At 38.9% G+C, this 23,630-nt stretch overlaps 1 protein-coding gene and 2 long non-coding RNA genes across 3 annotated transcripts; all 3 read right to left on the bottom strand.

The window, feature by feature from the left end:
- Positions 1–520: 520 nt before the first annotated feature.
- On the bottom strand, positions 521–1,091 carry LOC146473830 (uncharacterized). The gene is made up of 2 exons (XR_014866324.1): positions 952–1,091; positions 521–843 (listed from the first exon to the last, which is right to left on the bottom strand). It is a non-coding gene; the product is annotated as an uncharacterized LOC146473830 (long non-coding RNA).
- Positions 1,092–4,999: 3,908 nt separating this feature from the next.
- LOC146473829 (uncharacterized) lies at positions 5,000–8,404 on the bottom strand. Its single transcript, XR_014866320.1, has 2 exons — positions 8,111–8,404; positions 5,000–7,196 (listed from the first exon to the last, which is right to left on the bottom strand). It is a non-coding gene; the product is annotated as an uncharacterized LOC146473829 (long non-coding RNA).
- Positions 8,405–11,014: 2,610 nt separating this feature from the next.
- Positions 11,015–22,834, bottom strand: LOC146473828 (uncharacterized). Its single transcript, XM_085117675.1, has 6 exons — positions 22,710–22,834; positions 20,639–20,973; positions 18,961–19,099; positions 17,765–17,894; positions 12,408–12,651; positions 11,015–11,029 (listed from the first exon to the last, which is right to left on the bottom strand). Exons 1-6 carry the CDS (start codon positions 22,762–22,764, stop codon positions 11,015–11,017), a joined length of 918 nt encoding a protein of 305 aa, XP_084973801.1. The 5' UTR covers positions 22,765–22,834.
- Between the last annotated feature and the right edge of the window lie 796 nt (positions 22,835–23,630).

Below are 23,630 nucleotides of genomic sequence, written 5' to 3'. Positions count from 1 at the left end.
GGGGTGTTTGTCTCTTGTCTGTACAGGGAGATTAAGTTACGTGAAAAGACATTCAGGTCCTTATTCTCTTGTGCCAAAAATTGGGAAGTTGAGTTCAGTAGTACGGGGTGAACAATGTACTGATACACTTTGATCCTGCAGAAACCACATGCATGTGCAGAAACCTTGGAAGGTACACGTAAATATTATTGTTTTACCTGTCACCCTTACAGATGTCCATGACCACCTGTATCGGTATGGTGGTTTTCCCCCATTGGTGGATGTCAAAATTGGGCCACTGGGAATACACCCTAAAGCCCAACTGCAAGGGAGATACAGAAACAAATAGATCCCGGGATGGCAAATCAACCATGGTTTCTCTATGTATATGCAACAGCCATTTCGAAGAAGACAAATCTAAATTATCACCCCTTAATTACTGAAATGTTTGTAGCAACTCGAGGATTAACCCAGCTGACCACATTACTCTGCAGTATAATTATGTCATCAGTACATGACAATATACATCAGAACTGTAACATATTGCAATATTGTTTAATTGGTACATATTGTGTAACATAGTCAAGTGCAATTAGCATATTGTAAATTATGCAATTACTGCACATTTTCACACACTTGCACAGTGTAATGACTGGCTGGAGTATGGCTGTTTAGCACCCTGCCTCTTTTATGTTTCAGTTCTCACCCCAGAGGTATGATAGACAAAATCTTAAATAATGAAAGATAACTTCACCTCTTTCTTTAAAATGATGAGATTTATTACCAAGCACACATACTAAATTCAAAAGTCAATATTTGTGGCTCACTTGGCAAAGTTGAAGAGCAAAGCGCTGCTTACATCACCTCTCAACTTTTCACCATTTAGAAGAGATTGAAAAAGAAAAATCTGTTGTTGAGAGTATGATAGTAACATTTTAACTTAAGCAAAACAGAAAATTAGATCACCAGAACCTCCAGTTTGTTGACTCCTAGTATGTAGTTGCTGTAAAGGGAGGAAATTATACAGTGTACATAAATGAAAAAATAGGGAAGGTAACGATAAAGTGGAATGGAGGAAGTCTTACTACCTCTCTCGAGTGTCAATTTCTACAGGAGCAGGTCTAGCCTTGTGAACTATGTGTCAGATCTAACTAGTACTAATCCTCTCCGGGGTCAGCTAGTTGTTGGTTGCAGTATTTTCGTTTTTCGCTGCAGAATTTGCATCCGTGATCCCTCTTGATGACCAAACTTCAGGTAAAAAAGCGACCGAAACCTTCCTGTGATGTTTGGACGTCGAATAGCCAAATTGTTTCCGAATCCGCACAGACGCGCTTTCACATAAAACCGCCGCCATGTTTGTTTATCAAAAAATCAGTACTTAGTCTCGCTCGGCCAAATTTCTTAACTGGGGCGATCATGCAAACTCGGATCCAGGCCTCGCTGCTGGCCCCCCCTGATTTCAGCCAGTGAGACTCTTTCTTCTGCTTTTCTTCGCAATCCCACGAAGTTAGATCAATTAACAAATCGACGGTAGTTTTCTGTGGTCTATTTCCTTATAGACCATAAAATGACGTCATAAGTTAGTTCAAGCCTCAATTGGAACCTCAAGCCTCACGCGAGTGTTTTTACTTCCAATTAGGGACAAAACTGAGGAAATAGCCTATAAATCTGAAGTTGCCTAGATCTTAGCCGTTTTTTCCTTTAGACAAAAGAAGAGAAATAATACATCTTTTAGAATTTCCGTAACTTTTCCGGTTGGCCATGGTACACGATAAATTAATTTTCAGCTCAAATGGGTTTCAAATGTTTTTAGTATACAGTCAAACCCCGTTATTACGGACACCGTTGGGACCAGAAAAAAAGTGTCCGTATTAAGCTGGTTAATGTTAATGAAAATGTATGGAGCGGGACCAAGATAACGAGTGTTCGTATTACAGAGTGTTCTTCTTGAACAGGTTAATTTTAAGGAAAATGTATGAAGCGGGGCCAAGAAAACTGTCCGATATAATGAGTGTCCGTATTAAGCGGGTGTCCGTAAAGTGGGGTTTCACTGTACTTAATTTCAGGAAAGCTGAATGAGCCACATTTGCCACATTTGGAGAAACTACTTTTACAGTGTGTGCTTTCTCACTATGCCTTATCTGTAACAAACTAAAAAAAACTAAAAGTCGATTTAAGTCGAAATTTTGAAAGAAAGCTGCTCTTAAACTGATGGATGAGGCAGCTCTGCTGCAGTCTCATGATCATCCTACTTCGTGCGTTCAGTAAAATACAAAGAAACCCCGCTTTACGGGCACTCGTTTTTACCGACAGTTATCTTGGTTCCGCTCTACACATTTTCCTTAAAATTAATCCGCTTATCTCGCGTGAATTAAGACATGGGCCCAAAATTAGTCTCCCAAAAAGTGTGGGAGTTGTCTATCTCTAAACACTTTTGATGTAGACAGATGAAACTTTGGCAGATACATACCTTATTGATTTGCGGTAATTTGGTACTTTTAAATTATGCAAACTAGGTCACGTGACTTCCATTGGCTGAAAAGTTTTATCTTAAAATGGAAAAACTTTTTCTTGTGTCCTTTATTTATCTATCATTTTAATAATGCTAAGGGCATTTAATATATCACTTCTTTGCTTGGCCTTCTTAAAATTTTTCTAAGAAAAGGCCAAACGTAGGGGGATAATTGCCTTGCGGGACTGGGTACTAATCGAAAAATTCGTTTATTTTAAAAATTATTTAAAAATTCAACAGGTTCCAGGCACAGTTTTGTAGATGCATTTATTGCAAGTTGTCTTGTACCAATCAGGTCAAATATCTCACAACGAAAAGTGTTGCCATTTTTGCTTTCATTATTTTTAGTAAATTGTGGCGGTGCAAAGTCACGTGACAACATTTACATAATTAAAAAACACCAAATTGACACAACTTGTCAATATATGTATCTGGCAAAGTTTCAACCTTCTACTGCCAAAGTGTTCTGAGATAGTTCATCCCCTTCACTTTTTGTGTGGTAAATTTGGGCCCATGCCTTAATTTACCTGAGATAAGGACACTCTTAATCTCGTACCCAGATCTCCCACGGTCAGGCGGAGGGGAGATCTGGTAAAGTTCGATTTGAGGCCCGGAATACGGGCCTGCCCATCATCCTTTGTCCACCGTGCTGCTCGTAACTGTGATCATTCCTGGTGAGGTTTTCGCTTTCGAGGGTGCTCTTCGGAACGTTCTTTGGTCGAGAGGACAACAAAACTTGAAACTTAAACCAAAACGAAAAAGGCAACAGGAGAGATTGCAATCAACAAGCGCGGTAAATCACTTTTTTACTAAGATTAGTTCCTACCCTTTGTGACCATCTAGACCATCTTTGTAATGAAAACTGTTCCAAGAACAAATCCATCGTAATTGTGCTTTCTCCACTCAAGATCAACGTGCTTATCGACGATCAATTAAAAACACTTAAGTCAACCGGAGTAAGCTGTACCAGTTTTCGCCTTTGATGGTAACTGTATTGAAGATACTGTAATTTACAGGCAGGGAAATGTCACATCATTTTTGTGCACCCCAAGGTAAAGGTAGCAACAGACAGTGCAGAGAGTTTTTGTTGTCGAAGCTTTATCAGAAAAATTTTGTGGTCGTTGTTGTAGATGAGGCACAATAGAGTTACTGATTGGCATCTTGGTGTTAAATTTCGCATTGGAAAGTCAAATGGTTCATGTCATATTTTCATTTGCAAAGTTTCAGAAATTGTGGTCTACCAGTGATACGTAAAAATTATTTCTTCTCTTTGTAGTCTTTCAGCTGATTTGGTCACACAAATTCTCCTTCTTCCATAAGTTAATGGTTTAAATTTCCAAACCAAATGGATTGTGTAAATGCGGCAGGTTTCTTTTACAGGCCAAAGGACACAACTCAAGGTCACTGTAATAATATAATTTTATATGAACCAGCTAAACAGGGCCTCCTCCTACCTACAACAACTGTCCACTCCTATAACACCAGAAATTCTGCCAAGCTTAATTTCCACCGACCACAAGTTAGAACTAACATAGGCAAATTTACTTTTAAGTACTCTGCTTCTGTCATATGGGAAACTGTCCCCATGGCATTGAAAAAAACAAAAACTTTTAACAGGTTTAAGAAACTTTATAAGGCCCACCTAATCTCTTGTCAATCAAATAATATATGTTCTGTTTATTATTAATGATCAAATATAATAGTATGTAACTATCTAATAATAATAATAGAGTTAAAAATAATAATAATAATAATAATAATAATAATAATTGTCTGCTTATATTTTGATCTTTGTTGTCGCTGCTGTTGCTGCTGATGATGTGTTGTCCTTTTCCTTTCTTTTTGTTTGTTGTTGTTGTTGTTTGTTTGTTTGTATGTTGTTTTTTTGCTTTTTTTTTTGTTTTTATTTATTTATTGTTTTGTTCTTCTTCTTAAGCTTGTCCTGTTTAGATTTCTTGCTCGGTTCAGTATATCTCGAACATACCTTAATTTACACAAATGTAATTCTCTCTTGTACATCCTAGGCTCTACAAACATTTCCTGCATTTTCTAATATCTCAATAAAGCTCAGTGTCATTTCTTTGTTTACTTAAAAGTAGGTGGTGGTCAGCTAGAAAGCCTTTGCTACTTTGACCACCACACACATTTTATAATTTGTACTGTATTTATTTTTATCTTGTAATCATTTGTTCTAATACTTTTCTTTCTATGTTAATGTTGTGTAAATAGTGTGAAATAAATGAACCATGAACCATCCTAGCCCTAACACCATGCTACTGTCTTGGTTATATACCAGCAAACCAGAAAGACCTGTCCGTGTAAATAGTAGGCGCCCAATTATGTCCAACATTAAAATACCAAGTACACCCTTGCTGTTTTAAAGGGGTTTTTTTTTCTCAAAAATGGAAGTTTGAATTTCTTTTGGGAAATGGAGGTACCACATCTGGATTTGAGATCTGAAGAATGTTTGGTTACTTGCAACATGTGAGCAAACGGAGCAAGTCCCTATGAGTTTCCCATTAGAGTTTTATTTGGTAGTGATGAGCTTTCCATTTCAGTGGTTCTTGATTCACCTTTATCACATAACACTTGAAAAGTTTTCACCTGAAATTTATGTTAAGTTTAGGGGACATGCCCCCTCGACTGCTTCTTTGATGACAAGTTAATAAAGGTTATAATTTTACACATAGGAGTCCACAGACTCGAAAATTAGAACCACATAATACACAAGTCCAATAATATTTGACTCTTGATATGAAGAACAAAGGTCATTATCTGCATTTGATTTGCAAGGCACAATGAGCTACTTAAATAATCATTGTTGTACTGAGCATTGCATTATTTGTACATGCATAGAGGATGATACACTAAGAATAATACAAGGTTCTTTATGTCCAAAGCAGCTATCTTGGTGCTTGGGCACTCACCTCTGATGGGATCCTTGATTTCAGCAAAAAAAAAATAATAACAATAATAATAGGGAAGGTGTGAAGGTCTTTTGGGCTCATAAAAGTAGCAAATGGCAGATAAATAGAAAAGAAATAAAAAATATTTCCACTATTTGTTTTCCTGTGCATGTCTGTGTGTTCTAATGAACTGTCACCCATTTCTGCAGCAAAACAACAGCTTTCACAGTAAGCTGATCTTCAGTAACCATGAATTCCTAAGTATTCCTTAACCATGGCCTTCCATAGCCAGGAAACAACATTTAATCAAACTGTCAGACACAAACCCACTGCAGAGAAGTGGTGGGGAAAAGAAACTTTGAAAACAGTGTCTGTCTTGGATGAAAATTCCTTGTTGATGCCAATTCCTTGAGCAAAAAAAATTTTCTTGTATTGATATTTGCACCCATGTCAGGTCCTAACTTTTCTTAATATTAAGACCAGCAACACAAAATTATGTTCAAGGACTTTTCACACAAGTACACAAAAAATATCAGAACAGTGAACCTTGAACCTTTAAGCCCCAGTAGTGATCAGTATCAAAATTTCTCCTAATATTTATCAATACACAATCAAGGAGAGGTCATGAGATCACCAGTGGTGAAATTTCTTGATATTTCAACAACTTCCCTATAATGCTACTATGAAAAATGGACATGTAGAGACCAGTAAGGAGAAACTGTATGTTGACACTAAGGCTTAAAGGTTAAAAGCTAATAAATACAGAGCCATATTGTTGGTGATTATCGCAGCTTCTTTTATGCTTCGTCCTTCCACCACCCCATGCGTCAAAAAGGGCTTAGTTACTTGAGAATCCCTTTTTATTCAGCCTTCTCATTATCCATTTTCTGGTAATTATATTGTCTTATTCTAATGGAAAGAATAACAACATCCCAGTGAATGACTACAGTTTTTTCTTAATTAATTGCATCTTTGTTCAGGGGGCACAACTTCAGAGTGCAGCAAACGAGGAACACTTTCCTCAGTATTCCCTACAGCGAAGATTGTTGTCATGACAACAACAGCAACAGAAAAACAACCAAACTACAATCATACAAAGTTTGAATATGAAAGATTTATGGAGTACTACAAAGGCCCTCCTATCTTAACACAAAGTAATGTTGACCAGTTTGATTACATATTTTCGCCCATAGCAGATGAACTTATCACCACCAATGTCAAAACTTAAGCCTGTCAGCCTATTATTTACTCATCATTAGTACTGTGTGGATTTGGGGGTGCCTTTTTGGGTGGAAAGTTTGGGGATCACCAGTTCTACCTTACTCCCCAAATTCCTCAAAATGAACTTTTGGCTCAGTCTCATTCTCTACAGACTGACAATGAATATTATTTGCCACAATCTTTGGGAATGGGGTTTGATTCTCATTGTGTTGGAAGGATAATAATTTATTCATTTTGGTCTTCCGCAAACCATGGAAAGTTTTTTCCAAGAAAGTGGAAGAGATGGGAAGCCTGCTACATCAAAACTTTACTTTAACAACAATCATATTGGTGCAAATATTGAAGAAATGCAACCCATCATGACAGATTAATGTAAATACCCCAGAAATCTGTGCAGGGGAAAATTTTTGCTTATAACCAGTTTGGTTTTGGCTTTTGTGTGAGAAATGCAGCTGTTGTGATATTTGTTGTCCGAAATGACTGTCATTGCTCTTAATTATGTGTTGAGCTGTGTCCAGCTGTTTTAGCCCTTGAAGATATTCACATCACTGATAGGAACTTTAGGAACTTGCTTCTCCCTAGAAATCAGGTGGAAGAAATTAAGGCAGAGTTAACAAGAAATAAAAGAGAAACTGAGGCCAGTGATAACTATTTGTATCAGAGAATGTGCTAAGGATTAACAATGGAAGTAGTAAATGAAATGTGTTTAGTACTTCAAGGACTCCATACTAATGATAAAACAATGGAGAAATTCCCCTATCTTGAGGAAAAGAACAATGGCAAAAAGATTCTAAAAACTATAAGTGATGTCAAATCCAAAGAGGCATGTCCTCCTTTTAAAACTACTTCTTTTCTAAAGCCTATCACAAGCATAGACCTGCAAAACATTAGGTGGTGCAGACATGTAAACCAATGTCCCCATTTTTATTTTAGAGGAAGGCTAGTTTTATATTTTGGATCCAAATTTTTTTTAACTCAGTAGGTGGGAGAGAGGGGATAAAATTAAACTAACTACACTTACATAAAGAGCCCTAATCGGTTCAGACAAGGTGTTCTCTGTTGTAGTACGGGTTTCATTACTATTATTTTGGCGGTCATAAGTCGGACATTTTTCATTTCTCTTAGCTGAGGGGTGGGAGGGATATTGATCTCACCAGCAGATGGATAATAATATTGTGTGGACACTCTATCAATTTCTCCAAAGTCCTATGAGAGATGTTGTATGGATCTTGAAGGAATAAGCACACTGGCCTGAAAGGACTAATATTATCTTATGAAGTCTCTTACTAAAAGTCCAGTTCAATTTATAGAAGGAAAATAGTCTTTTAGCAGAAGACAAAAACTGAAAATATGCTAGCAAATGCGGCGCGCGTGTTCAGGAACTCAAGGTAAAGTATTTTGGGGAAATTAATTTGCGTTTACTAAATAAATAATCATTTTAAAAAAAATCATTTTTTGTCAAGAAATACCAAAAAAAAAATATATGACCTACCTCCATTTTATCCCCAAAAGTAAGCAAGCTTATATCCATCGTGTTGGAAAATTGTGTAATTTGGCAAGGCCGTTTGAACCTTACTGCAAACTCTTTTCGGTTAAAGTCGCTGTTGTCTTCCGAAAAAAACAATTTCTCACTTTTCTCTCCCCACACAAAGGGCATGTATGTATTAAAACGTCGCATGACAATCTTAATCGGAGCGAAAACTTTTCCGTGTTTTTGTTTCTTCCCCGAACTGAGCGAAAACCAAACACAGAAGGAAGGAGCCAATCACAGAGCAGATTAGAATAAGGCATTGCTTAATTCTGGTAACCAACCAGAAATGGCGTTATATCGAACTTTACCAGATCTCACATTTCGACATTCCCGAACCGACGACTGAGATCGGGGTACGAGATTAGGACACTCTGTAATAAGAACACTTTTCCTGGTCTCAACTATGCCCGTAATAAAGGGGTTTGACTGTATAGTTGATACAAATATTTCTACGTCGGCGAATAAGAAAAAAAGGAAAATGATTATTAATTTTTACCAAATGGCAAACATTCTGAATCGTTTACATTCTTGTGACAGATTCGCAGAGGCGGCGTATTATCCAAATTCACTCGTCTGTTTTGATTTTTATTAATGCTATTTCTATCCATGCACTACTGGATGCATGCGGACTTCAACAAGCATGGTTTTACAAAGATAAAGATATATAGATTAAGATGAAATAAGATTATATGAGCTCTTCAACTCAGGTGGAAATGCTATATATCATATAGATAAGTAGCCTCCCTCGCAGCCGTTCCGTTCCGCATCGCTCCTCCCCTTGTTGCGTGACGGGTATGTCCAGAAATGCACGTTAATGAGACGCACGAACTGTATGATAGACATCACAAGGTGTCCCTTAACATGAAGTCATATGAAAACGACAAAAACATCTGTCTTAGGTAAAGTACCCAAATTCAGGGTTAGGTACATTTCTGGACATAAGTGTGCGTGACGAGACACAGAACGGCTGAGAGAGAGACTAATAGATCAGTTGTTTATTGAGTTTCACGGCTCAACCACCCGACCCAACTTACTTAATCATCTGCTAGTTTATTGAACGTGAATACAATGTACTGTGAACAATGGACAAAACACATTTTGATTAAATAAAACCTTGCAATGAAATTACCAACGTGAAAGATCTATGACATCTATTTCTACAATTGTTTTTTCCTATTCAGACCATAAAGAGGAGGAGAAGGGGAGGGGGCGGGGTCAGGACTCCTACTCAACTGGTCTTTGAACGCCTAGGTTTTTTTTTTTTTTTTTTTTTTTTTTGATTTTGTTTAGAAATAGTTATACCCTTATTTTTAATGACAAAGTCATTCTCTTGCAGCAACATTTATGTTTCTAGATTATTTAAAAGTTTCTCTATTGGTGTTGACCACAAGACGAATTTTGATGTCTTTCTGGAGTTTTGGGGAAATCCCGAAATCAAAATGGACGTCCTTTGCAAATCATATTGATAACATAATTCCCATGTCACGTCTGCTAAACACCTCCAGTGTTGGACCTTAAAGGAGAAACCCTGGGCGTACTATTCATCTTCCAAGTTTTGTTGACAGAACAAAATTAATCTCCGCGGTCCCGGTAGTCGTCTGATTGTTGTACAATGAGAATTTTTAATGAGAATTTTTACCTAACGTTGTAATATCTGCGTAATAACTGAAAAAAAAAAAAAGAATAATAAATAAATGAAAACCTCCCCCAGCAAAGACTCTTTCCAGAAGGGCAGGGGAGCTTTCTCTTATTTTTTTATTATTGAAAGGCAGAACAATTGATCCTGATAGTCTCTACATCCGCGAAGAAACATTTATGTTTTTTTCCTTTAATTTCCTTACCCTTTTTATTTTATTTTATTTCATCATTCAAGTAATTTATTATTATCGTCAACTGTCAATCAAGTTAGTTTTACGTATTTCGGATATTACACAAATATTACTAAATAAACAACCCTTTCAGTGTTAATGCTCATTGTACCTGACGAAGGCTGGCTTGCCCAGCAGAAAGTTAGTACATAACCATTTTAAACCGTTCTGCGTTGTATCGGTTTCTGCTTTTGCATCCTTTGCTTTCTATATTACGCCGATTAGATCACCAGTTTGATACAACGTATACCAAAAGGATGATCGTCTACAGTTCAATGCTTGCTTGAACATTAAATAGTTGTGAAGTTAGTGAACCATTTTCAGTCAACATCTTTTATGGAGTCTGTGAGCCCAATCCAGTCGGTCTATTTGAATCGTGAGATATTGCTTTAATGAAGTTGTTTTCGGCAGAATATTCTATCTTGGCACCGTGCTTCTCAAAGACCTCTTTCGAGTTGTACCAGGTCTCAATGGTAATAAAAGTGCATAACATGGCCCTTTGTAAGTAATCCATGTGGCTGTGTAAGCTGAAGGTACAGACAGAAGTCAAAGTGTGAGTATTTGTTTCTGTGTTTGTCTGCGGCAAACAATTAGAATATATTGATTCCAATATCTATAAATCCAGTTACCTTTTTTTATTGACAGACTAGTCAATCGGTTACCATCGTCATCATTACCATCTGTTGATCGATGATTAATTGATTGATTGATTGATTGATTTGTCCGTTCGCATTATATAGTTGTTTATTTTCTTTGTCTGCTTGTCATTCTAGGTATTTTCTTTGCAACCAATTCCTCTTCAATTCTTCCTTTCGTAGAAATGAAAAGCGTCCATGTTGATTTTAAGCTTCTGAAAATATTTCAAATATGAACGAAAACTTCGATATCCTATTGGGGTAAGCTAATAAGTAATTAGAACCCCAAAATTCGACAGTAATTTTAATTAACATCTCTAATGTATCGATACTCTGATCAGGCGAAGGAAAATGCTCTGTTTTTAAACTGTGGCAACCTGTGATTAAAAACACAATTTGACATACAGAGGGTGTTAATTGTGAGGTAAACAGTTTTGCTTAAGAAATGTCGTAGCCTCAGCAACAACCAGTGATGGCATAATAAATTAAAATGACGATTGTTTTTTTTTTTTTTGTCTCTCTCTTTTTGACTACAAGGGGTGAAATTTATAGGTGATCTGGCAAATCTACAATCGCATTCCTCAAAGGGAACTAGAATTCCAAAGTGACATCCAGTTGCACTATATTTTAACTAGCTAAAGACTATAAAAATATATTCAACGTGGAAGGCCTAGTTTTCTTTATTTTTTGTTTTACGTACCTACAATAAAGGTTGTGGTATTTCTTGAATTCTTTAGTTTATTGCTTTTTTTTACAGTGTTCTCCTTCGTAGCCTTCAGGACAAATACATCGATATCCCTTGGAAGTGAACCCACCTTGGCATGTAGCGCTAGTCAAACAAGGGTTGCTTTGACAGGAGTTCTGTTACGAGAGAATATCCGTTGAAAATCATTCCTTATATTTGGTTACAACCAATGCACCAAATGAACAAGGGAGTAAGTTAGATATTGTAACCGAGTAACAAATCGCAATTAAATCGACATTTTGATCGACCATACTTTAACTGGTAATTTTGTTGGCAATACGAGAAAGCAACTACAACCTTAAACCGGACTATGTAATTTTAGCAAAATGAGTAAAAGGGAAGTACTAGTTTAATCTTTTGGCATATTCGAAATCTCTAAATATTGGGCTTTATTCAAAGAAAATCTGCAACATTAGGAAACAATCACTGACTGACAGTTTGCATATAAACGTGATTTTTCTTTTTTCTTTTCGTTGGTGAAAGGTTTTGAAAGTAAATACCAAAACTAGCAAAAATTTGGGGAGTCCCTCACATCTGTAGGCATTTTAGGGCAAGAATTTTACAATAAATGTCAAAACGAAATAAAAAGCCAATTCCGCTCGTACGTTTCCCATGTTATTGTAAAAAGCAAATAGACAGCAGTTTTCTATGGTCTAAACTCTTTTAGACCATAAATTGACGCCACAAAATGCTCAAAACTTGGAAGTGAAACCACTCGCCTGCGGCTCGTGGTTCCACTAGAGTTTTGTACATTTTATGACGTCATTTTATAATCTATGAGTGTAAACAAGATAGAAATCTGCCGCCGATTTATTAATTAAACACAAGGGACAAGATTTCACTGACGGCTGTGTAGTCATTCTTTGACACTAAACGGATTCTTTATTTCTTTTGCAATAGTCTATAGAAATTTGAAACCACCAGGATTTTAAGTTTGGAAACAGGTCTGAAAGGAGGAATGCGAAGAAAAGAAAGAAGAGTACACCTGTCAATTAAGTTGTGTTACATACCAATATCTGCCGGTAGACGTAACCGTTCCTTGATACAAAATCGCTGCTGGAAACTTGTTGGCGGTTGCGATTGTTTAACTCACAAGTTGGCGTTTCACTATTTTCTGGACCAAAGTTGTAAGACACGCAGTTGGGTTCTTGATAACAGCCGATTTCGCAGATGTCTTTTTCTGGAACATGCATTCTTCTGATCAATTGATTTTCCAGAACCTTGTCCCTGATATGAGGGTTAAACTGAACGGACCTACAGTGATCTGAAACAGCTCATAGAATATTATTGAGCAGACAATTAGCTTGGCTTTCATTGGCTCTCTGAGAGCACTTTCCATTTGCCGGAATTAACAAGCCAAAAGTATGAGTGACTGACCGACCCACTAACTGACTGAGTGACTGAGTGACTGACTGACTGACTGACTGACTGACTGACTGACTGACTGACTGACTGACTGACTAATCTTCTATAAATATAGATTTTCTCATATCCCATGTTATCTTGATTTTCACCAATTCTGTTTTAGCAAAGCCGTTTAAATCACTATTGTCATCTCGTCTAATAAAATAGACAAGGGAGTATTGCTTTCCATTCGCCGGCACTGTAGGATTATCTTTTATGCATAATTTTTCACATACCGTCAATAAAACGGACGACTAGTTAGCTAATAGTTATGGTTTATCAGTTAACCAAGTAATCATTTAGTCGGCTTGTTAGTTAGTCATTTAGTGAGTCCATCAGATCTCTAATGGCAGAAATTTTGGATCACATAATTCCCTCTGCAAGATTCTTGCTGGATGTTAGCTCCCGTGAGAAAATGTGAGACCACATTAGGCAAAGAAAATATCTTTTACCTCGGCGGGAATCAAACCCACTACCGGATGCGATTACACATACATTAACCACCTCACTCCCTCCTCCCACCCATCCCCCTTACTCCGCCAAAAAAGCGGTTGAACTGACAATCATGATTTCTGCTGTTCCTCTGTTATCGCGCGATTAAAAATTTCATAAAAATCCACCAAATATGCACTAATCCGCAAGGTCACCACTGCACGTGTTTTTCCAAGTTTTTGTTCATTTGCACACTGTTGGCCATAAGATTTAATTCATTATCACTGTTATTGTTTCACCTGTTGTAGCTGGTTTAGTTGGAGATGATTGAGTAGGGCTTGACTCTTTGGTGGTCAGTGACTGAGTTGGGCTTGACTCTTTCGTGGTTGATTGAGTTGGGCTTGACTCTTTGGTGGTTGAATGAGTTGGGCTTGACTCTTTCTTGGTTGAATGAGTTAGGCTTGACTCTTTGGTGGTTGTTTGAGTTGGGCTTGACTCTTTGGTGGTTGAATGAGTTGGGCTTGACTCTTTGGTGGTTGAATGAGTTGGGCTTGAATCTTTGGTAGTTGATTGAGTTGGGCTTGACTCTTTGGTGGTTGAATGAGTTGGGCTTGACTCTTTGGTGGTTGATTGAGTAAGGCTTGACTCTTTGGTGGTTGAATGAGTTGGGCTTGACTCTTTCTTGGTTGACTGAGTTGGGCTTGACTCTTTGATGGTTGAATGTATTGGGCTTGACTCTTTGGTAGTTGAATGAGTTGGGCTTGACTCTTTGGTGGTCAGTGACTGAGTTGGGCTTGACTCTTTGGTGGTTGATTGAGTTGGGCTTGACTCTTTGGTGGTTGAATGAGTTGGGCTTGACTCTTTCTTGGTTGAATGAGTTGGGCTTGACTCTTTGGTGGTTGAATGAGTTGGGCTTGACTCTTTGGTGGTTGATTGAGTTGGGCTTGACTCTTTGGTGGTTGAATGAGTTGGGCTTGACTCTTTGGTGGTTGAATGAGTTGGAGTGGACTCTTTCTTGGTTGAATGAGTTGGGCTTGACTCTTTGGTGGTCAGTGACTTAGTTGGGCTTGACTCTTTGGTGGTTGATTGAGTTGGGCTTGACTCTTTGGTGGTTGAATGAGTTGGGCTTGACTCTTTCTTGGTTGAATGAGTTGGGCTTGACTCTTTGGTGGTTGAATGAGTTGGGCTTGACTCTTTGGTGGTTGATTGAGTTGGGCTTGACTCTTTGGTGGTTGAATGAGTTGGGCTTGAATCTTTGGTAGTTGATTGAGTTGGGCTTGACTCTTTGGTGGTTGAATGAGTTGGGCTTGACTCTTTGGTGGTTGATTGAGTAAGGCTTGACTCTTTCGTTGTTGAATGAGTTGGGCTTGACTCTTTCTTGGTTGACTGAGTTGGGCTTGACTCTTTGATGGTTGAATAAGTTGGGCTTGACTCTTTGGTAGTTGAATGAGTTGGGCTTGACTCTTTGGTGGTCAGTGACTGAGTTGGGCTTGACTCTTTGGTGGTTGATTGAGTTGGGCTTGACTCTTTCTTGGTTGAATGAGTTAGGCTTGACTCTTTGGTGGTTGAATGAGTTGGGCTTGACTCTTTGGTGGTTGAATGAGTTGGGCTTGACTCTTTGGTGGTTGATTGAGTTGGGCTTGACTCTTTGGTGGTTGAATGAGTTGGGCTTGACTCTTCGGTGGTTGATTGGGTAAGGCTTGACCCTTTCGTGGTTGAATGAGTTGGGCTTGACTCTTTCTTGGTTGACTGAGTTGGGGTGGACTCTTTCTTGGTTGAATAAGTTGGGCTTGACTCTTTGGTAGTTGATTGAGTTGGGCTTGACTCTTTGGTGGTTGAATGAGTTGGGCTTGACTCTTTGGTGGTTGAATGAGTTGGGCTTGACTCTTTGGTGGTTGAATGAGTTGGGGTGGACTCTTTCTTGGTTGACTGAGTTGGGCTTGACTCTTTGATGGTTGAATAAGTTGGGCTTGACTCTTTGGTAGTTGAATGAGTTGGGCTTGACTCTTTGGTGGTCAGTGACTGAGTTGGGCTTGACTCTTTGGTGGTTGATTGAGTTGGGCTTGACTCTTTCTTGGTTGAATGAGTTAGGCTTGACTCTTTGGTGGTTGAATGAGTTGGGCTTGACTCTTTGGTGGTTGAATGAGTTGGGCTTGACTCTTTGGTGGTTGATTGAGTTGTGCTTGACTCTTTGGTGGTTGAATGAGTTGGGCTTGACTCTTCGGTGGTTGATTGGGTAAGGCTTGACTCTTTGGTGGTTGAATGAGTTGGGCTTGACTCTTTCTTGGTTGACTGAGTTGGGGTGGACTCTTTCTTGGTTGAATAAGTTGGGCTTGACTCTTTGGTAGTTGATTGAGTTGGGCTTGACTCTTTGGTGGTTGAATGAGTTGGGCTTGACTCTTTGGTGGTTGAATGAGTTGGGCTTGACTCTTTGGTGGTTGAATGAGTTGGGCTTGACTCTTTGGTAGTTGATTGAGTTGGGCTTGACTCTTTGGTGGTTGAATGAGTTTGGCTTGACTCTTTGGTGGTTGATTGAGTTGGGCTTGACTCTTTGGTGGTTGAATGAGTTTGGCTTGACTCTTTGGTGGTTGATTGAGTAAGGCTTGACTCTTTGGTGGTTGAATGAGTTGGGCTTGACTCTTTCTTGGTTGACTGAGTTGGGCTTGACTCTTTGATGGTTGACTGAGTTGGGCTTGACTCTTTGGTGGTTGAATGAGTTGGGCTTGACTCTTTGGTGGTTGAATGAGTTGGGCTTGACTCTTTGGTGGTTGAATGAGTTGGGGAGGACTCTTTCTTGGTTGAATGAGTTGGGCTTGACTCTTTGGTGGTTGATTGAGTTGGGCTTGACTCTTTGGTAGTTGATTGAGTTGGGCTTGACTCTTTGGTTGTTGAATGAGTTGGGCTTGACTCTTTGGTGGTTGATTGAGTAAGGCTTGACTCTTTGGTGGTTGAATGAGTTGGGCTTGACTCTTTCTTGGTTGAATGAGTTGGGCTTGACTCTTTGATGGTTGAATGAGTTGGGCTTGACTCTTTGGTGGTTGAATGAGTTGGGCTTGACTCTTTGGTGGTCAGTGACTGAGTTGGGCTTGACTCTTTGGTGGTTGATTGAGTTGGGCTTGACTCTTTGGTGGTTGAATGAGTTGGGCTTGACTCTTTCTTGGTTGAATGAGTTGGGCTTGACTCTTTCTTGGTTGAATGAGTTGGGCTTGACTCTTTGGTGGTTGATTAAGTTGGGCTTGACTCTTTGGTGGTTGAATGAGTTGGGGTGGACTCTTTCTTGGTTGAATGAGTTGGGCTTGACTCTTTGGTGGTTGAATAAGTTGGGCTTGACTCTTTGGTGGTTGATTGAGTTGGGCTTGACTCTTTGGTGGTTGAATGAGTTGGGCTTGACTCTTCGGTGGTTGATTGAGTAAGGCTTGACTCTTTGGTGGTTGAATGAGTTGGGCTTGACTCTTTCTTGCTTGACTGAGTTGGGCTTGACTCTTGGATGGTTGAATGAGTTGGGCTTGACTCTTTGGTGGTTGAATGAGTTGGGCTTGACTCTTTGGTGGTTGATTGAGTTGGGCTTGACTCTTTGGTGGTTGAATGAGTTGGGCTTGACTCTTCGGTGGTTGATTGAGTAAGGATTGACTCTTTGGTGGTTGAATGAGTTGGGCTTGACTCTTTCTTGGTTGACTGAGTTGGGCTTGACTCGTTGATGGTTGAATGAGTTGGGCTTGACTCTTTGGTGGTTGAATGAGTTGGGCTTGACTCTTTGGTGGTTGATTGAGTTGGGCTTGACTCTTTGGTGGTTGAATGAGTTGGGCTTGACTCTTTGGTGGTTGAATGGGTTGGGCTTGACTCTTTGGTGGTTGAATGAGTTGGGCTTGACTCTTTGGTGGTTGATTGAGTTGGGCTTGATTCTTTGATAGTTGAATGAGTTGGGCTTGACTCTTTGGTGGTTGAATGAGTTGGGCTTGACTCTTTGGTGGTTGAATGAGTTGGGCTTGACTCTTTGGTGGTTGATTGAGTTGGGCTTGATTCTTTGGTAGTTGAATAAGTTGGGCTTGACTCTTTGGTGGTTGATTGAGTTGGGCTTGACTCTTTGGTGGTTGAATGAGTTGGGCTTGACTCTTCGGTGGTTGATTGAGTAAGGCTTGACTCTTTGGTGGTTGAATGAGTTGGGCTTGACTCTTTCTTGCTTGACTGAGTTGGGCTTGACTCTTTGATGGTTGAATGAGTTGGGCTTGACTCTTTGGTGGTTGAATGAGTTGGGCTTGACTCTTTGGTGGTTGATTGAGTTGGGCTTGACTCTTTGGTGGTTGAATGAGTTGGGCTTGACTCTTCGGTGGTTGATTGAGTAAGGATTGACTCTTTGGTGGTTGAATGAGTTGGGCTTGACTCTTTCTTGGTTGACTGAGTTGGGCTTGACTCGTTGATGGTTGAATGAGTTGGGCTTGACTCTTTGGTGGTTGAATGAGTTGGGCTTGACTCTTTGGTGGTTGATTGAGTTGGGCTTGACTCTTTGGTGGTTGAATGAGTTGGGCTTGACTCTTTGGTGGTTGAATGGGTTGGGCTTGACTCTTTGGTGGTTGAATGAGTTGGGCTTGACTCTTTCTTGTTTGAACGAGTTGTGTGAAATCTTTGTGCCGTTGTAGTTGTCGCACGAGGTGTAATTTGGGCTGTGGAAGAAAGGGAAAAGAAGGCGATAGAAGCCGCTCTAGATAGAAATAATACATTTTTTTTTTAAACATTGCGATGACAGTTGCTTTCGGGGTAAGGTCTACACGCTTTAAAAAGTTTATATGGGTAAATAAAACCTGTTTCACAGAGTCGGACTCTCAAAGTATTCTTTCTTTCTAAAAGTTTTTTTTTTTTTTGTGCTTTCTGAGCATGGGGAAAAAAGTAGAGGATTGACCAAAGGCCATCAGGTGATATCTTTTAATGAAGAGAAGGGGACTAGGCTGGTTCGGGCAACAGGATTAACACACGCTAGGATTTTTTTATTTTTCAATTTGCTTTGGCACCTGCAAAAGGTAAGACTTTAAGTGGTTCGGATGACCACGGAGAAATGGCGTTCCCGTCTCCAATTTTAATTTGCACGTCAAAGAACATCTGAGGACGTAATAAACTCTGGCTGTGACCACTTGGCGTGATTCCTGAAAGGCTTCTGAGATTAAAATTGTCGGGAAAAAGTGAATGAGATTGGATGAGTGCTGGGAAACAAGTAGAACCGTAGGTCCATAGATCCGTAGATCAGTGCTTTGAATTGGAGAATTTGCAACACGTGATGCCTATTGACCATGCGGTGGCGCACTCGACAAACCATATGACTGCTTTTAATTCCGTATATTATGATTTCTGAAAAAAAAAATGAGGGATCATCGCAGTTTTGTACGCAATTTACGCAGCTGCAGACAGAAAGCCCGGAAAAATCCAGGCTTGAGCAGAGCTGCTTAAATTGTGTACATTACTACAGTGGTCTCTCATTTATCCATTCCTTCATCATCAGTTCAAATATATAAATTTCATATGTTTATATCCACTTTGAATACTACATGTTAACTTTAATAAAAATTTCTTTGAAAGACAAATCACGCATAAGTGTATTATATTGATTAAAATCATTCCAAGTTCATTTGTGACTCACTGTTTTAAGATTTAGCCTACTTTTGGCCAGTTTAGGATTAATATCCTATATGATACTGTGCGAGCAAAAATAATGGATGAAATGAAATAATTACTCACGTGCCGCTTCGTAGACCTCTACTCTGAGACAGTTCCAACCGCCCTGAGAAACTGGATGGAAGCGAATGAATCTTGCAGATACCGGCTCAGGTAAAATGTGGCGGTCAATAGTGTCGGAGTCCCCATCCCTGTGGAACGACTTTAGAACAAATCAAGAAGACAACCTTTCACTTACTATACATGTATGCGTTAAATGCTATTTATATGTGTTAAACTTCTTTCAGCATTAAACCGGCCCAGGCTCAGGAACGCAAAAATGCCTTGGCAAAATAAGACTATAAAAAAAATAAAAAAATAAAAAAGACATACAGCCGAAATGGCTTGAAATGAGCCAATAAATGCTTACGAAGAAACGTAATTCTTTAGAAAGTTGCAGCCTTCCCCCAAGGAACCCAGTAGACAGGAAAAACAAAAGTAGTGGAGTTCAGGGGAGAGTTTCAAGAATCCCTCCTAAGTTAAGTCCTTCTAAGTCCTATGTATTGTGAAAGAAATATGATGTTATGTTTTAAATCTTGAGAATAGATTTCTGTGACACAGTCAGGACACCGACATACTTGGGAAAAGAAAATCCGAGTCCTCCCAATAGGTGTCGAACCTATGACCTTCTGATTTGTAGTTCGGATGCACTACCACTGTATGTGCTATACAGGAGACTCGGGCCTAAGGCCATTAAACATCAAGGTGTTTGTCCCCTTTACCAAATTTAATGGCATTAGCCCACGAATTTCCTGTAGCTCAGTGGTACAGCATCCGATCTAGTTTTCGGGAGGTCGTAGTTTCAACTCCCGTTGGGAAAACTCAGGATTTCCTGTTTCCAAGTATACCCGCGTTACTGACAGAAAAAATGCATCTACCGTCCTACGTATTGCCTCTGAACAACCGGCTGTTGTTACTCTAACAATAGGCTTTTGCATTGTTAAGAAACATAATTAAGATACATGTTAGCTTTGGAGGGCTTTTTGAATCTGGCCCCAGTTCTTGAACTTGGTTGAAGAAGACTCCCCGTGAGAATAGCTTTAGAAGAATCAAAGATATACATGGCATAGAATAGTAGATATCATTTTTGAACCTATTGTATAAACTACATTGAGGAGGAGAAGAACCCTCCAGGTGGAATTGGGTTGGATATAGGATATCGATTTCCATAGACAAAAACTGAGAGAAATTTGCCTCGGAGCGGCGTTTGTCCAAAGCCCACAAGTTTTCCTTCTCATGAGTCGTATCAGAATTGCTATCAGAATCAAGTGGAATTAATTTTCTCTGTATGCACTTTCGCTGACGTTGCTATTGTTGAGTCATTTTCCGACGATTTTCCGCTGAATCATCGAACAAATATAGAATTCCAGATTAGCCTATCAAAGATGGCCGCTGTCTTAAAACCATGACGTATTTTCCACGCCCTGTCACATCATCAGGCTCTAAATGAAAGGAAACTGTTCTGAACATACTACACAACTCTCTCACGCCTACTGATCAACCCCCTCCCCCCTCCCCCCTCCTTCCCTTCCCACCCCCTTCCTCCTCCAGGATAAGAAACGACATGAAAAAAGAAGTAATGTAAAAGTTGGTTGAGGCAATATATAATTAAAACAATTACATTAGGCACATTCAGTCGCCGATTTACAAACTAAATTACAGTACAAGAAATCATTACAAAATAAATTCCATCGAACCTTACCAAAACCGCGTTAGTGTTTGCATCCTTGTAAAATGTCCAGGTCTTATTATCACTTGAATAAGAAATATGGAAGTCTATAGTCCATTCATCACCATTAACATCTCCCTGGGTTGCAACACCACATATGTTAGTAATTTTCTCAAGTTTAATTTGAAGCCAATCTTCCTTTGTCGAGCTTCCAGCTGGGCACCAACCGTTACCTCTGGTATCGTTAAGTCGGCCGTAATAGGGGTGGTAACTATCATCGTACTGCGAAGAAGCTGTCATGTGGCTGTCATAGATGACATCGGGATCAGCAATACCAACAGCATTACTGAAGCAGGCCCTAGCCACTGCTGTGTGAAATTAGTTAAAACATTAAAATTGGGTTGCTGGTAAATGGTTTTGAAAGTATAAAAGCCAAAAATACTATAAACCAAATTCGATTTTGAGACGGTATTACGACTTTATATTGACGGCTAGTTGGGAAAAGACTTAGGGCAAACAGAAAGTACATATTATCAACTTATCAAATTATCAACGACCACTCTGAGATCGGCAACGGTAGGTGATGACGTCACCCGACATGCAAAAGAGGCCATTATTGTCAACTGGCGGACAGCTTGAATCCACCATCTCTCATCCTAAATTTTCACAAAACATTTCAAGAGCCGCCATATTAACTAAAAAAAGTAATCTTCGCCAGTTCAAACGTTTCCGCACGTTTCCAAAAACTGAACCATTAATAGTTGATGCTAACATTCTGTTCAAACTTAGCGATTTTAATCACCAATTTAGAAAGTTTGAATTCCTCTTATTGTCTCTCCAAAAACTGGTATCTAAAAGAAGATGTTTTAATGATACACAGGAACAAAAGAAGCATTTTCGTGCATGTGTACTAGCATCTTGTGGCCTCCTAAGTTCTCCCATTGTATAAGGAACCCAGGTATCCAGCTGGTTAATTACGGTCGGTATTCTCCGTTTGCATGCAGATATGATGGAACATTTTTGGAGGCTTTCTTGCTGAGCTTGGAACAGCGAAGAGAAGCTCTATTTCTTGCCCAACTGTACATGAAATTCACTCGTCGATTCCTGCTTTCCTGTACAGTCTCATGTAATATTTTTACTTAGCATTTATAGCAAAAAAAAAAAAAGGCGATTCATCTGAGTGGCCAGGTTTGTGGCTGTTGGGAGTTGTCAACAATTTCACCTTTTCAAGTGCGCCGATAATAAATAATATCTCAGTATCTCATGCGAAAAAAACAAAAAAGATTTAAGTTCAAATCCTTTAGTGTTGAAAATATTATAACTAGTTCAAAGAAAGGAAAAAATGATTTTTGTGGCAGTTTTTCCCTCTGTGTATTCCGACTTCATTACATCAAGATTCGCACAACATCATCTACATAACATTTATCATTTGTGAACATTAGATCCGCAAGGGGCGAATAAAAAGTTATCGGGAGACCCTTTATTTCGAGTATAACATGCTTGATGCCGGTGCAACAATGATTAATTGAAAGGTAATTTGTTTTCTAACTTCTTCATTCGATTTTAACTTTTACGACAGAACTACTGGTTAGATTCAGGTTTGGAAATTTTGCTAAGAAGCACATCACAAAAAAAAAATCGCCCTTTCTCATGTTACAACACGAACTCGAATTCTTTTACGTAGTATGCTTGTCTCACTGACTGCAAAAATACAGCAATCAATATTGGAAATTTGTTGGACAAGTTGTCAAAAGGATTTTCGTTTTGTTTTGTATTTTTAAGGCAGAGATATCAATAGCTTGCAACAGTATTTATTAAAAGTAAAGTTAAGAGGTAGATCGTGTAAAGTGAAAGCTTCATGACAAGCGTCCGCATAAAATTTTTCCTCTTCAGGATAACGGTGACAGCCGTACCGTTTCTAAAACTTTGTTTTATCCCTGGGCTTAGGTAGGTGACTCCTCATTTTTTAGGTTATTGAATTTTCTAGGATAGCCTTGTCATTATTTTTTTTTCGAAGCTGTGGTGTTTCTACGAATTATTAAATAAAAAAAGAATTGTAGCCGGCGGTCAACTTTTTTCGCTTCCGGATTGCTCGGCCTCATACCTTCATTTATGGCCAGGTGAACCAACGTTATCCATACCGTCAATACTTTTAACATCTTTGTCTATCAAATTTGTCAAGACGATCTGTTACGTTAATTAACAAGCAAACGATTCACTATTTCTCCGGGTTGCATTCCCTCCGTACGTGCAGAGTTCGAGTAAAACAGGCCTTTAAAATAGCACATATCAACCATCTGGCACATAATTAAGGGTTCCCACTGCGGTCATATTAGAGTATAAAACAATAAACCGATATGTTTTATTCTTCCGTACTTTCAACACGGCTGCCGTGAAAAACCCTCTTTACAAGCCCAACAGGAGGCAAATTAGGTCAATTGTCGAGAAACCAAAACAAAACTTGAAAATAACAACTATTGTTTTAAAATTAAAGGTAATTAATATTTGTTTCCATCTGTCAGTTGGGATGCTAACATCATAGTGGGAAGATAACAAGAACATTCACCGTCGGTGTGCTCGGTAACTGCCGCTAGTCAAAGCAGTCTTCACGATAGTCAACAAATAAAGCGCAATTTAAACGGGGCACATAACAAAAATTCAGTGAATACTGTTCTTCGAATTATTCACATGAAAATTAAGGTTGCAGATAATTCTTTTAAACCGAATGTTATTTCGCGAATTTCCGAGTCAACGAGCTGCTATATATATTAAAATGAAAAAAAAAATGTCCCTAAGAAAACAAAAAGGTATCAATTTTGGACTTGTTACTCTGCAAATAAATGTCTTGTCTTTCATAACAAACGCGCCCTCATGAGGCCTTCTGAACATGTTACATAATATTACTAAGGACACTGACACTTGACAAGAAATGCTACAACTTACATGACATGACTGGGTCCACAGTAATTGGCTTACGCTGTTACGGTTTCCCTGCCATATTGTGTTCTTATTGTATTTTGCAAGT

This window comes from Pavona decussata, unplaced genomic scaffold (assembly GCF_977016875.1).
Source record: "Pavona decussata unplaced genomic scaffold, jaPavDecu1.1 SCAFFOLD_92, whole genome shotgun sequence".
Taxonomy (NCBI): domain Eukaryota; kingdom Metazoa; phylum Cnidaria; class Anthozoa; order Scleractinia; family Agariciidae; genus Pavona; species Pavona decussata.
Note: the sequence above shows the minus strand (reverse complement) of the source record. Positions and strands in the feature narration are given on the sequence as shown.

Coding starts and splice junctions, on each gene's coding strand:
- LOC146473828 (XM_085117675.1), bottom strand. CDS start 22,764: ATGTTAAAAGTATTGACGGTATGGATAACGTTGGTTCACCTGGCCATA. Junction 20,974..22,709: donor TCACCTGGCCATAAATGAAG/GTATGAGGCCGA, acceptor AATTTCACACAG/CAGTGGCTAGGGCCTGCTTC. Junction 12,652..17,764: donor ACCCATTCAACCACCAAAGA/GTCAAGCCCAAC, acceptor AGATCACTGTAG/GTCCGTTCAGTTTAACCCTC.